At 32.6% G+C, this 12,928-nt stretch overlaps 1 protein-coding gene across 2 annotated transcripts; it reads left to right on the plus strand.

The window, feature by feature from the left end:
* Positions 1-3,971: 3,971 nt before the first annotated feature.
* On the plus strand, positions 3,972-12,648 carry LOC139488981 (serine/arginine-rich splicing factor 2-like). 2 transcript variants are annotated; one of them, XR_011656126.1, is made up of 4 exons: positions 4,052-4,354; positions 5,632-5,898; positions 10,233-10,579; positions 10,976-12,648. XR_011656126.1 is itself a non-coding variant. In XM_071274978.1 (3 exons), the coding sequence occupies exons 1-3, from the start codon at positions 4,173-4,175 to the stop codon at positions 11,073-11,075; spliced, it is 549 nt and encodes a 182-aa protein (XP_071131079.1). In that variant the 5' UTR covers positions 3,972-4,172; the 3' UTR covers positions 11,076-12,648. The 2 variants fall into 2 exon arrangements, 1 of the variants encoding a protein (XP_071131079.1); XM_071274978.1 differs by lacking the exon at positions 10,233-10,579 and having other exon boundaries at positions 3,972-4,354.
* The last annotated feature ends 280 nt before the right edge of the window (positions 12,649-12,928 follow it).

Below are 12,928 nucleotides of genomic sequence, written 5' to 3' on the forward strand. Positions count from 1 at the left end.
TGGGTTAAAATACATAGCATGAATGTTCCTTATGGGGTGCTGACCAAGTGTTGTTACTTTGTAGCCGATCCATCATCCAAGATTGCCGCCAGCGGGGGACTTAGTTTAACATAGGACCCTATGGGAAATGCATACAAATGACTTCTTTTATAACCACTGAATGGAATGAAACCAAACATGGCATGAATGTTCCTTATGAGGTGCTGACCAAGTGTTGTTACTTTGTTGCTGATCCATCATCCAAGATGGATGCCAGCCGGGGACTTAGTTTAACATAGGACCCTATGGAAAATGCATACAAATGACTTCTTTTAGAGAACCACTGAATGGAATAAAACCAAACATAGCATGAATGTTCCTTATGGGATGCTGACCAAGTGTTGTTACTTTGTAGCTGATCCATCATCCAAGATGGCCGCCAGCGGGGGACTTAGTTTAACATAGGACCCTATGGGAAATGCATACAAATGACTTCTTCTAGAGAACCACTAAATGGAATGAAACCAAACATAGCATGAATGTTCCTTATGCAGTGCTGACCAAGTGTTCTTACTTTGTAGCTGATCCATTATCCAAGAAGGGCCCAGCGGGGGACTTAGTTTAACATAGGACCCTATTGGAAATGCATACAAATCACTTCTTCTAGTGAACCACTGAATGGAATGAAACCAAACATGGCATGAATGTTCCTTATGTGGTGCTGACCAAGTGTTGTTACTTTGTAGCTGATCCATTATCCAAGAAGGGCCCAGCGTTGGACTTAGTTTAACATAGGACCCTATTGGAAATGCATACAAATCACTTCTTCTAGTGAACCACTGAATGGAATGAAACCAAACATGGCATGAATGTTCCTTATGTGGTGCTGACCAAGTGTTGTTACTTTGTAGCTGATCCATCATCCAAGATGGCCGCCAGCGTTGGACTTAGTTTAACATAGGACCCTATGGGAAATGCATACAAATGACTTCTTTTAGAGAACCACTGAATGGAATGAAATCAAACATGGCATGAATGTTCCTAATGTGGTGCTGACCAAGTGTTGTTACTTTGTAGCCGATCCATTATCCAAGATTGCCGCCAGCGGGGGACTTAGTTTAACATAGGACCCTATGGGAAATGCATACAAATGACTTCTTTTAGAGAACCACTGAATGGAATAAAACCAAACATGGCATGAATGTTGCTTATGAGGTGCTGACCAAGTGTTGTTACTTTGTAGCTGATCCATTATCCAAGAAGGGCCCAGCGGGGGACTTAGTTTAACATAGGACCCTATTGGAAATGCATACAAATCACTTCTTCTAGTGAACCACTGAATGGAATGAAACCAAACATGGCATGAATGTTCCTTATGTGGTGCTGACCAAGTGTTGTTACTTTGTAGCTGATCCATCATCCAAGATGGCCGCCAGCGTTGGACTTAGTTTAACATAGGACCCTATGAGAAATGCATACAAATGACTTTTTTTAGAGAACCACTGAATGGAATGAAATCAAACATGGCATGAATGTTCCTAATGTGGTGCTGACCAAGTGTTGTTACTTTGTAGCCGATCCATTATCCAAGATTGCCGCCAGCGGGGGACTTAGTTTAACATAGGACCCTATGGGAAATGCATACAAATGACTTCTTTTAGAGAACCACTGAATGGAATAAAACCAAACATTGCATGAATGTTCCTTATGAGGTGCTGACCAAGTGTTGTTACTTTGTAGCCGATCCATCATCCAAGATGGCCGCCAGCAGGGGACTTAGTTTAACATAGGACCCTATGGAAAATGCATACAAATGACTTCTTTTAGAGAACCACTGAATGGAATAAAACCAAACATGGCATGAATGTTCCTTATGAGGTGCTGACCAAGTGTTGTTACTTTGTAGCCGATCCGTCATCAAATTGGCCACCAGTGGGGGACTTTTGAATGAAATTAAACATGTTCCTTTCCTTATAAATGAGGTTGTGTTGTCACTTTTAGCCATATTTTATATTTTTTTATATGATTTCAAAAACCCAAGTAGAATCAGGTGAGCGATACAGGCTCTTAAAAGCCTCTAGTTATCTTTAATTCTGTTTGAAAATTTATTTCTACATATGTTGTGCCACTTTGCATTGTGCAGCTGCAAGTTTAAAGCCAAACAATTTTAATTTCGTCAGTTAAATATTTTTATCTATTTAAATCGGGAACCATTCAATTAGCTGACAACGTTCTAAAATCGTTTCAAGTGTTTTGTATCCTGTTCCTTCTTTTAGGTCAGATTGTTTGCTATTAGCAGTACGCTGTAAATTTTCTTTTGTCTGTTTTTAGCACAAAATACATTATTTACAATCAAAGCCAGCAGATATAGAAGATGTTTATAATAAATCAGGGTCTACAATTTGACACTGTTTTGACATTGCTAACACTACTTATAGATTATCGTTGATAATCACAACGAGAATTATTTTCTCGCTTGAGCCAGTACGGCGAAAGTGAGAAAAGCAATCGAGTTGAGATGACCAATGATAATCTGTTTATCGCTATCTGACCTGTGACGACGTTGTTAATTTCATGACAACAGGCATGTTCGTCCTTAGTTCCTAGTCAGCAAGATTAATGGAAAATTTAATAAAATAGCGATATAAGTTTATATCTCAATATATACAGCTACAAGATTACCAATACCTCAAATGACAGAATACATCTTATTTGTACATGATTTCAATTATGTTTCCTACTTTTAAACTAGTTTGCACCCACAGTAAACATATAGTAACATAATATTAGTCAAATGTGTTAATTTTGATATTCGATGGCAGCCATCTTGAAAAAAGCCGCCATTTTGAAATTTCAAGGTGGGTCCATAGCTAATATTGTTTAGAATACCCATCCCTAATACCATGCCAAATTTTTTGCTTTTATCATCAAACCCACAATTATTTCACCAATCAGCCAGACTATATTATGTGTTTCTTAACATATACTTTTTACTTCAAAAATAAAAAAAAGTCGTCTGTTTATTTATCATTCTACATCAAAAACTTCTGGCATATACAGTGAAAATGATATTTTAGGATCCGCACTTTACATACACTGGAAAATGCCACGCTCTTTGCACGTTAAGAAACTTGCAACAACTCTTTGAGGGGTTTGTAGGTAGTCTACTGAAAGGCAAATTTCCAATAAACCCTCTGATTTATGAGGGGAAATTGGTTAATGTTGATATTACTTATAATTATAGTTCCGTAACTCTTTCTCCCGTGTCGGGCACGTGCAAATTTGGCTTGGGAATATGTAACTTGTATTCAACCATAACGTATGTCTTTTAAAATAAACATCTAGTTTATAATTACGTAGTTTTACGTAGTTTGTCCAATATCCCAGAACTTGGGTCGACGGCAACGAGAAAACGAAGCCAGTTGAAACTTCCCGTGACTCCCGTTACACCATGTTTAAGTTTTATTTCATTACCTTCTTATTTAAATTTTAGCTAGTTTTTGTCTTTAGTTTTTTTACCTTCAGCTATTCACGGATTGAAACTGATTTTTCTGGATTAGGTTTCATCTTATTAATTGAGAACCAATTTATCAAAATTTGGCTTTCATTTTCTAGTCTTAGAGTATTAATTAATTGATCTAAATCTTTAACTGCGTATGAAAGAATGTAACTGTTGTCATCTGCATAATTATACGGATAGATATAGGAAGATGTGGTATGAGTACCAATGAGACAACTCTCCGTTCAAAAAACAATTTATAAACGTAAATCATTATAGTTCAAGGAACGGCCTCTTGGCTCACACCGGACACTGGCTGCACAAGCTATAAATTATCATGAGCGTTCACTCCGCTATTGTCTAAAAAAAAAGTCCATCATGACTGTGTCAAAGACTCTTTAGCTTGTAGGTCAACAAAGCATGTGAATATTTTTTTATCGCCTTGTTGAATATATACTTTTCAGTGAGAACTCTCAAAACTAAATGATGATCACGAAAATAAAAGGAGTGGGGCGAGTTAGCATGGTTGGTGAAAATGTGGGCCGATTTTGTGTGAGTTCCATGCAAGCGTTGAACAGACAAAGAATTTCAAGAACGAGGCTGGATAAATTTTGACGAGAAAGAACATGCAAGAAACAAAATAGTATCAATTTAATATAATTTACATACATAAGTCGAAACTCAAGCGACAAAAATGAGTTACTCTCGTCCTCCACCTAACACAGAACGTATGTCATCTCTTAAAGTTGACAATCTCACGTTCAGAACAACACCAGAAGATCTTAGACGCGCCTTTGAGAAGTACGGCGAGGTTGGAGACATTTATATTCCCAGAGATCGTTTCACTAGGAAAAGCAGAGGTTTTGCATTTGTCAGGTTGGTTTATTTTACTTGTCCAGGTAACTTGTCAATAGTTATCGTGGCATCAATCACTTATACATTAAATGATATTAGCTAAACATGCTACAGATGGCCGTAAACAGGTAACCAGTGATCTGGAAGGACGTGCGCCTATAGCGCATATTGACCAGAAATGGTGCATAGAGTGACAAATGTAAACGCCCACATGGTGCACGATATTTTTCACTTCGTTTCGAAACGTAAAGATATCCTTTCGTACCGCCATGTGTGTACACACAACTGTATAATGTTCCTCCAATGATAGGAGCACCTAAATATTTTTGGGACGTCTCAGGTGTTTTCCTATGGTAACAATAGAACCATGCGGTTTAACTGAGTGAATACCCCAAAAACGCAATTAAACATCGTTCATGATTTTTTTTTTATAAACAACTTTAACTTTGTGAAATTTGGCTAGTACAGACAAGATTTATCTCTAATTATAATCTTTTAAGTTAGTTTAGCTTGCTATTATTTGATTGAAAAAACCCGAAGCCTTTTTATGAATATAGTCTCCATAAAGGGCACTTAACTGTCTTTGTCATTTTTTGGTCTTTGGCTTGTTTTGACATTTTGTTAACATGACTTCAGCAAATTGTTGTTTTGTTCTATCAGTTAATTATACTCTCTACTGTTATTCTTGTCATCGGGATGAAGTAATAATAATCTTGATAATACAAGAAGTGCAGAGGAAATGCCAGAAATGTCCTCCGATACGGAACATCTTGAATAAGTATGGTATCAATGAAGACCCAAATTTAATGTACCGAAAAAACCCATGAACATGAACAAGGCAATAGTATCAGTTTAAACATTGTAAATAAAGGTTATATCTTAAATATTGCCCAGTTTGGAAGAAGTTATTGTATATTCATTGAAATTGAAATTACAAAATCACAGGAACAATATCCATGATATTATTTAAAATCATAAAGTTAAGTACAATGTAGCATTATATGATTATAAACGTAATTTGTTTACCCAATCCCGATCCTGCCAAGCCTGTAAAGAAAGCTTGAATATTATCGGATGATCCCGCAAGCCAGAAAATCAGAAATGAATAAAATGATATTTAACTTAGTTTTTACAATAAAATTTTTACGAGTAGGACCATTTTGGTAGGGTAGTCAGGATTGGGGAAACAAACAATATTTTATTTTAGGCCTTAACAACACATACTAATATACTTAATAGCCTAGTTACATTTTGTAATACAAATAAAAACGGGTGTGATTAAATTTTATATTTCTCAGGTACTATGACAAAAGGGATGCAGAAGACGCACTTGATTCAATGGACAGAGCAATGTTAGATGGCAGGGAACTCCGTGTACAGATGGCAAGATATGGACGACCTTCAAATGACCGTAGAGGTGGAAGAAGGGGAGGTGGAAGTTATGGCGGAGGTGGTGGCAGGGATGGAGATCGAGGCAGAGACAGAGATGGAGGAGGAGGTCGATATGGAGGTGGTGACCGTGGTGGTAGCAGTAGGGACAGGGATAGTAGGCGGAGATCTAACAGGTAAACTCAATAAACAGTTATTCTGCAGTTACATGTACCAAGATAAGAATAGGAAATCCGTAATAGCTGTAAATTTGTTGTAGCCTGCAATCCTGGTTCATAATTTTATAGTAGATCATGAACGGTTATGATTACAATAAATGCATGGTAACATGGAGAGAGAAAATTTAGTCATCTGACATATCATAGTATGCTTTCAGCATGTTCAGTATAATTTTCAATTCATGCAAATTGTTACAATTAAAGCAGGAATGAAATTGAACAACTTGTAAGCACAGTCTTAAAACTAAATAATTGAAATATGCCAAATGGTAAATTAGGTTTGTAACACTAACAAGTTATCCTTTTGGTGCGCAGAAACTATTTTGCTTATTTTTTCACAACTTATCCATTTCTTCAGCTATGTTATTTTTTTCGACAGTGTGTTTCATGTTGGAACCTGTCTGTGTCATATAATTTCTGTTGACATGAAACTTCTTAATGTACATTCACCAAAGACACAAAAACTCATCTAAAGAACTCCGCCACAATTTTATTTTCATAATAAAAAGAATACCTTAAACTGAGCTGCTTTATTATATATACTTTACCTTGCTTTAGAGGCAGTGTATGATCCTCAGTCCTGGATAGATCTTTTTGAGGAAGAATTTAATGCAGCTCTTTCAGAAAACAAAGAGATAATTTTAATGGGGGACTTTAATATTGACTTGATTAAAATTGAGAATAAAAAATGGATCAATTTCATAAACAATTTTAATCTTCAACAACAAATTTCCACTGCAACACGTATTTGTGACAAATCTGAAACTCTAATTGATCATATTTACACTACTAATCCTGAAAATATTGTCCATTGTCATGTACCTTCATATGCTTTAAGTGACCACTATCCTATATGCTTAAATAGAAAAATCAATATAAAGATAAAAAAAGAAAATCATATCGAAATAAAGTATAGGTGTTTCAAAAAATTTAACGAAGATGCCTTTTGTACAGACTTACATCAAACCCCTTTTCATATTGTTGAAATGGAAGATGATATTGATATTGCTGTCGACAAATGGTATGAACTTTTTAATCAAGTTATAAACAAGCATGCACCAATGAAAACTAAAAGAGTAAAAACATTTAAACAAGCCGAATGGTTTAATGAAGAAATTAAAAACTCCATTCAATATAGGAATATGTATCATTCAAAAAAAGATTGGATAAACTTTAAAAAGTGGCGTAATAAAACAACGTCGTTAATATTTAATGCAAAAAAGGAATATTACCAAAACGCCATAACTAGTTCCAAAAATAGTAAAGAACTTTGGAATCATATTAAAGAGTTAAATCCAAAAGAGGATAATATTTTTCCACCTAAAATGCAGTATGAAAATCAAACGGTTTATAACAACCAAGATATTGTAAATACTCTTAATGTTCATTTTTCATCCGTAGCTGAAAAACTTATTGGAAATAATACTTCAGATATGGATTTTTCTATGCTACAAAATTTTACTAGTGAAAAATTAAAGAAAACTGAAAATTTTCATTTAAAACTCATTTCCATTGGAGAGGTGTGTTCTCAACTAAAACATCTTAATATTAATAAATCCGCAGGTTTAGATGGAATAGGTCCCAAATTTTTAAAGTTAAGTGCAGAAATAATATCCCCATCATTAACTTTTTTAATAAACAAAAGTATAACTTCAAATCGTTTTCCGCAAAAATTAAAACTTGCAAGAGTAACTGCTATACATAAAGGAGGACCAAGAGATATTCCCTCAAATTATCATCCAATTTCTATTTTGAATACCATATCTAAAATTTTCGAAAGACATGTATGTACACAGTTATATGAATTCCTTAACAATAAAAAATTGTTACATATCGCCCAGTCAGGTTTCAGACAAGGTCATTCCTGCCAAACAGCGCTAACTAAACTAATTGACGAATGGTTAAAATATTTAGATAATGGAGAAATAGTTGGTACAGTGTTTTTAGATTTCAGTAAGGCTTTTGACCTTATTAACCATGCCATACTTCTAGAAAAGTTAAAATTTTATCATATCGGAAAACATATAATAGATTGGATAAAATCATATTTGTCTGACAGACAACAAGAAGTCCAATACGCTAACATTAAATCTGATAAATCGTTTGTAAAGTATGGAGTGCCTCAAGGTTCTATTTTAGGTCCGCTGTTATTTTTAATATATATAAATGATTTACCACTTCATGTTAAACAATCCAATATGGATTTATATGCTGATGATTCAACATTGCATTTTCATGATAAAAACATTGAAAAAATAAACAGCATATTGCAAAATGATTTAAATGCTATACAATCTTGGTGTAACAATAACAGTATGAAAATCAATGCACAAAAAACTAAGTGTATGAAATTGGGTTCAAAACAAAAACTTAAACAACTATCAGAATTATGTTTTACCGTCAACGAAACATGTATTGAGAATGTCCATTCTTTCAAATTACTTGGAATAGACATTGATGAAAATTTAAGCTGGGAAGATCATGTTGATCGTATATGTAAAATTATCTCATCTAAAGTATCACTTTTATATAAAATTAAAGTATATTTGCCAATACACACAAGGCAACTATTTTATAATGCATATATTCTACCATATATAGACTATTGTAGTTCAGTTTGGGGAAATTTATTACAAAAAGATTCAGATAGAATCATAAAACTTCAAAAAAGAGTAGCAAGAATTATACTGGAATGCGATATTTCTATTCCATCTAATTTCATGTTTTCTTCTTTAAAATGGCTATCTTTTACCAAAAGAATAAAATACCAACAATCAATTCTAATGTATAAAATTGTAAATGGGCTAACACCTGATTACTTAGCAATACTAAATATTGATGATGTGCAACGCCACAACTTACGATCTGTCTCTAATAATGATCTTTTTGTTCCAAGACCAAATACAAATTTTTATAAAAAATCTTTTCATTATTCTGCAACCAAAGTATGGAATAATTTACCACTCGAAATAAAGAAATGTCCTAATGTGGAATTATTCAAGAAACATAGTTATAATCATTTTCTTGAAAATTATATGCAAGTCAACTAATTTGTTTTCCTCTAACAAAACTATATCAAATATTGTCATTTATTACCCTTTGTATATTTCAATGATTGAATTGTGTATATACTAGTAATATATATTGTAAATTAATGTATGAATGTATGAATGTTAACTGTATGCATGTATTTTGTTTGAGGGCCTCAATGAAAATTAGACTATTTCTAATTGAGTTACCCTCTTTAAATAAAGAATTTATTATTATTATTATTATTATGATCATGGATACCAGGCTACATATATATTCTTTTTTTGTAGAAGTAGCTTAAAAAACATTACCGTGGATTCATCATATTCATAATAATTCGTGGGATGCCAATTTCATTGATTTTACAGTTACAGGATGTTCAACAAAGTAAAAATTTTGTTAAGACCTGTATGCAAACCTTAGTAAAACCACAAAATCAAATATCTTCAAAAATACAAAGTTTATTCATTCCTGGGATGCCAATTTTCATTGATTTTACAGTTACTATTTTGTTTAGACCTGTATGCAAACCTTCGTAAAACCACAAAATCAAATATCTTTGAAAAATACAAAGTTTCTTCAATCCACAAAAATCGAAACTTTTGAAAAATAATGAATCCACAGTATTGTATAATGTTTCAGTTTTGCTTTTCATTTTATGTACAATAACATTTATGTATCTAAAAAGAATGATTTCTTTGTTATCAGGTTATTGTTGATATTGTACATCTATCAGTTTTCTCTACTAGTTACTTAATTTATATTGGATACAGTCACAGGAAGACATTGTAATATTACCGGAACTGCTGTTCTTGGCAGACATTGCAATTCAATTTTTTACATATTCAGATTTGTTTGTTGTATCGTGTTGTTTATTGCCAGTACATGTGTATATAGACGATATAGATATGTACCATGATTCTTTGAAGTATACATATTTATCCAAGGAATTCTATTTTTCTTACCGGGTAAATCCATGAGAATTGGTATTGACATGAAAATATATTTAAATCCATAATAGTGAAATTGAAATTATATTATCATTTATTAATATGACAACTAAATATTCTATTTCATTTGCATTTTTCGTGTATGGATATATATAAAGCTGCAAATACAATAGACAGCTGTTCAATTAAAAGCGGACAATCAAATATGTTAAACATATTTAAGGCTAGTGAACTCTATATATAACTATAGTGTATATTTAATATCCAATCTCTTCGTATCAACTAAAAGTTTTACTTTCTTTTTGGACCCAGGGAAAGGGACCTGATCATATGAGTTTAAAAGGATCATAGATTCCTGTACTAGATAATGAAATCCTGGGGTAACATGCACAGTGCAGTCTACAAGCTCAGGCTGTTGCAGTAGAATGCATATTGTGCAGTTAAGTTACACGAGCATCTGCTGCATGTGAAAGGCAAGGCAATCTTGCAGTCTAGTAACACGAGAACGTCGAGGTGTTATAGCTTGAATTGTAAAAGAGTAGCTGTTCCCAGATTTTTAGAGTCGAGGTTGTAAAATTAAGGAACCCGGTGTAGATTGTGGCAGGGAAATAATGGCCGACAAATTTAGTTTTAGAACAAGCGTTTATTAGGGGTAAGAGGTAAGATTGGAACAAACTGTTTAATGAAAGCTCATAAAGGTTACTGCTACCTAATTATGAATTAAGATTAATGTTCATTCCCAAACAATGTTTATGTTCAACACTAAATTGTTTATCATATTTATTTATTTATATATATATATGTATCATATAACATTTAGTATATCAGATAACTTGTTATAAAACTTAATTCTTTTTGTTTCATTTTATTATTTTTTAAACTCAATTGAAGAATGGTTTAATCCACACCACTTAACAGAAATAAAAAAAAAAAACAATTGTTATAGATTCAAGATTTTTCTCCTCACTAATCTGATTTTATTTTATTTAAATTCCACAGGAAGAAATTCAGACGTTAACAAAAAATTAATATACATATTTCTTTTTTTTCAACAGGTCCAGATCTAGAAGTAGGAGCAGATCTCGATCAAGGAGTCGATCTGACAGTTCCAGAAGTCGTAGCAAGAGTAGGTCTCGCTCTAGGTCAAGGTCATAAACCAAATGACAAATAACAACATTTCATAGCTTTGTGTTTCATTATCATGTATAAATAATGGCTTTGTAGGAGCAGACATGTTAGCAAGGGGGTTGGGGTTAAATCATTGGCAATGTAAATTTTTGTTTTGGATGGATAAGGACAAGGGGGTGAGGACAATGATGATTTCCCAAATACAATTTGGCTTTAATTACATTTGTAAGTATAAAATATTTTTTACGGAATTTTAAGATTCTGTACTTTACCTTCAAGAATATTCTCAGTTGCCATCATTCATTTTAGAATTAATCCTGACAAGTTGGATAAGCTTGTTTCTTGTTTGTCTGCTCTGGTTTTATTTTTATTGCATATTTCCATTAAACCATTGTGCTAGAAAATAAACATTGATGTAAGATGTATTCTTTCACTCTAGATCTTATAAACAAACTTTGATTTGATTTTAATTTTTCAACAGATATTCATTTTAATGGAATTCATTTTATATAAATCATGTAAATGATAAAATTTAAACATGTTCATGTTGTGTTGTTTTATAATTCATGATTTTAAGAATTCCACAAAAAGAACAATTTGTCAAGACAGCACCAAAAATAGTTTTCCCATATCCACAAATGTTGGTACCGATAAAATGTAAATAATATAATTCCCAGTTATATATTTTTTCCATTATATGTACCTGGTCAAAAAATAAATAATTGTTATCTAAATTGTTTTTTAAAACCATTACATATTTTATCAAAATTTTCTTTATATAGAGTTTGAAATGGCCATTTTTCCAAAGAAGTAGTCTAGTATTTTCATAATTTTGAACCTTTTTGCTTTAATAATCTGAATCATTTTGAAAGTCAGTTTAGTCATTTATGGGGCTTTTTATTATAATCTGTTTTTTGTAGAAAAGGTTTGACTGTTTCATGTTTTAGACAAGTAGATAATTTGTCATTCATGCAGCATATGTTTTGATATCGATTTTCTTCATTAAAAATCTTGCAACATTTTTTAATCATTTTTTTTTTAATTCACTTTAGTTACATGTAAACATCTGCTGTCTGTCATTCATGATTGTCCGAAATCATTTAAAAAACTTGCATAATATTCATTGGTCAGGACCATTTTCTTTCAAAGAATTTTCAACATGACATTTTTTTTCTGGTAAGTTAAATCAATGTATTCGTCAAGAGAGAATACATTGCTTAATTTTTGGTCCGACTGGTGAAACACATAATGATAACAAAATTGATTTCCAACTGTTAGTCCATTGTTTATCTAGACCTAACTATACTTTTTTTCTTTAACCAGATCAACCTTAATTTTTAGTGCCTACCCTAAAGACGTTCTTTTATCATTTTTGAAAAAAAAAAAAAAAGTCTGACCGATTACTCTATTTAAAAAAAAAATGAAATGACCTAGTGTCCAGCTGTGTGTAGCTTTTTGATGCCATTTGTTGATACATTAGATTTGAAATGATATTGGCAATCGTAGCATGTCATCAAATTGTATGTTGTAATAAAAGACCGGTGTCAACATTATAATGAATGTGTTGTATTCTGTGTAATAAAATTTTGATCCTTTTTAATCATGTTGTTTTGATATTGAAATATTTATTTATTCTAACTTAACCCATCTCATACTTCCATATCATTTTATATTTGGTGATCTGCTCTTTGGTCGGGTTATTGTCTCTTTCACATATTCCCTAATTTTATGTTATAGTTATTGACCAAGCAAGTCGGTATATGTCATTTAATCTGCACAGCACGAGATGACCCAATAACCCGAACGAGGAAATGACCCAATAACCCGAACGACGTAGGAGTTTGGGTTATTGGGTCATCTCGTGCTGTGCAGTTTAAATT

The sequence above is a fragment of the Mytilus edulis genome, chromosome 9 (genome assembly GCF_963676685.1).
Source record: "Mytilus edulis chromosome 9, xbMytEdul2.2, whole genome shotgun sequence".
Taxonomy (NCBI): domain Eukaryota; kingdom Metazoa; phylum Mollusca; class Bivalvia; order Mytilida; family Mytilidae; genus Mytilus; species Mytilus edulis.

Excerpts from the sequence above, each read along its gene's own strand:
- LOC139488981 (XM_071274978.1), top strand. The coding sequence starts at position 4,173 with ATGAGTTACTCTCGTCCTCCACCTAACACAGAACGTATGTCATCTCTT. Across the intron at positions 4,355-5,631 it reads AGAGGTTTTGCATTTGTCAG|GTACTATGACAAAAGGGATG; the intron begins GTTGGTTTATTT and ends TATATTTCTCAG. Across the intron at positions 5,899-10,975 it reads AGTAGGCGGAGATCTAACAG|GTCCAGATCTAGAAGTAGGA; the intron begins GTAAACTCAATA and ends TTTTTTCAACAG.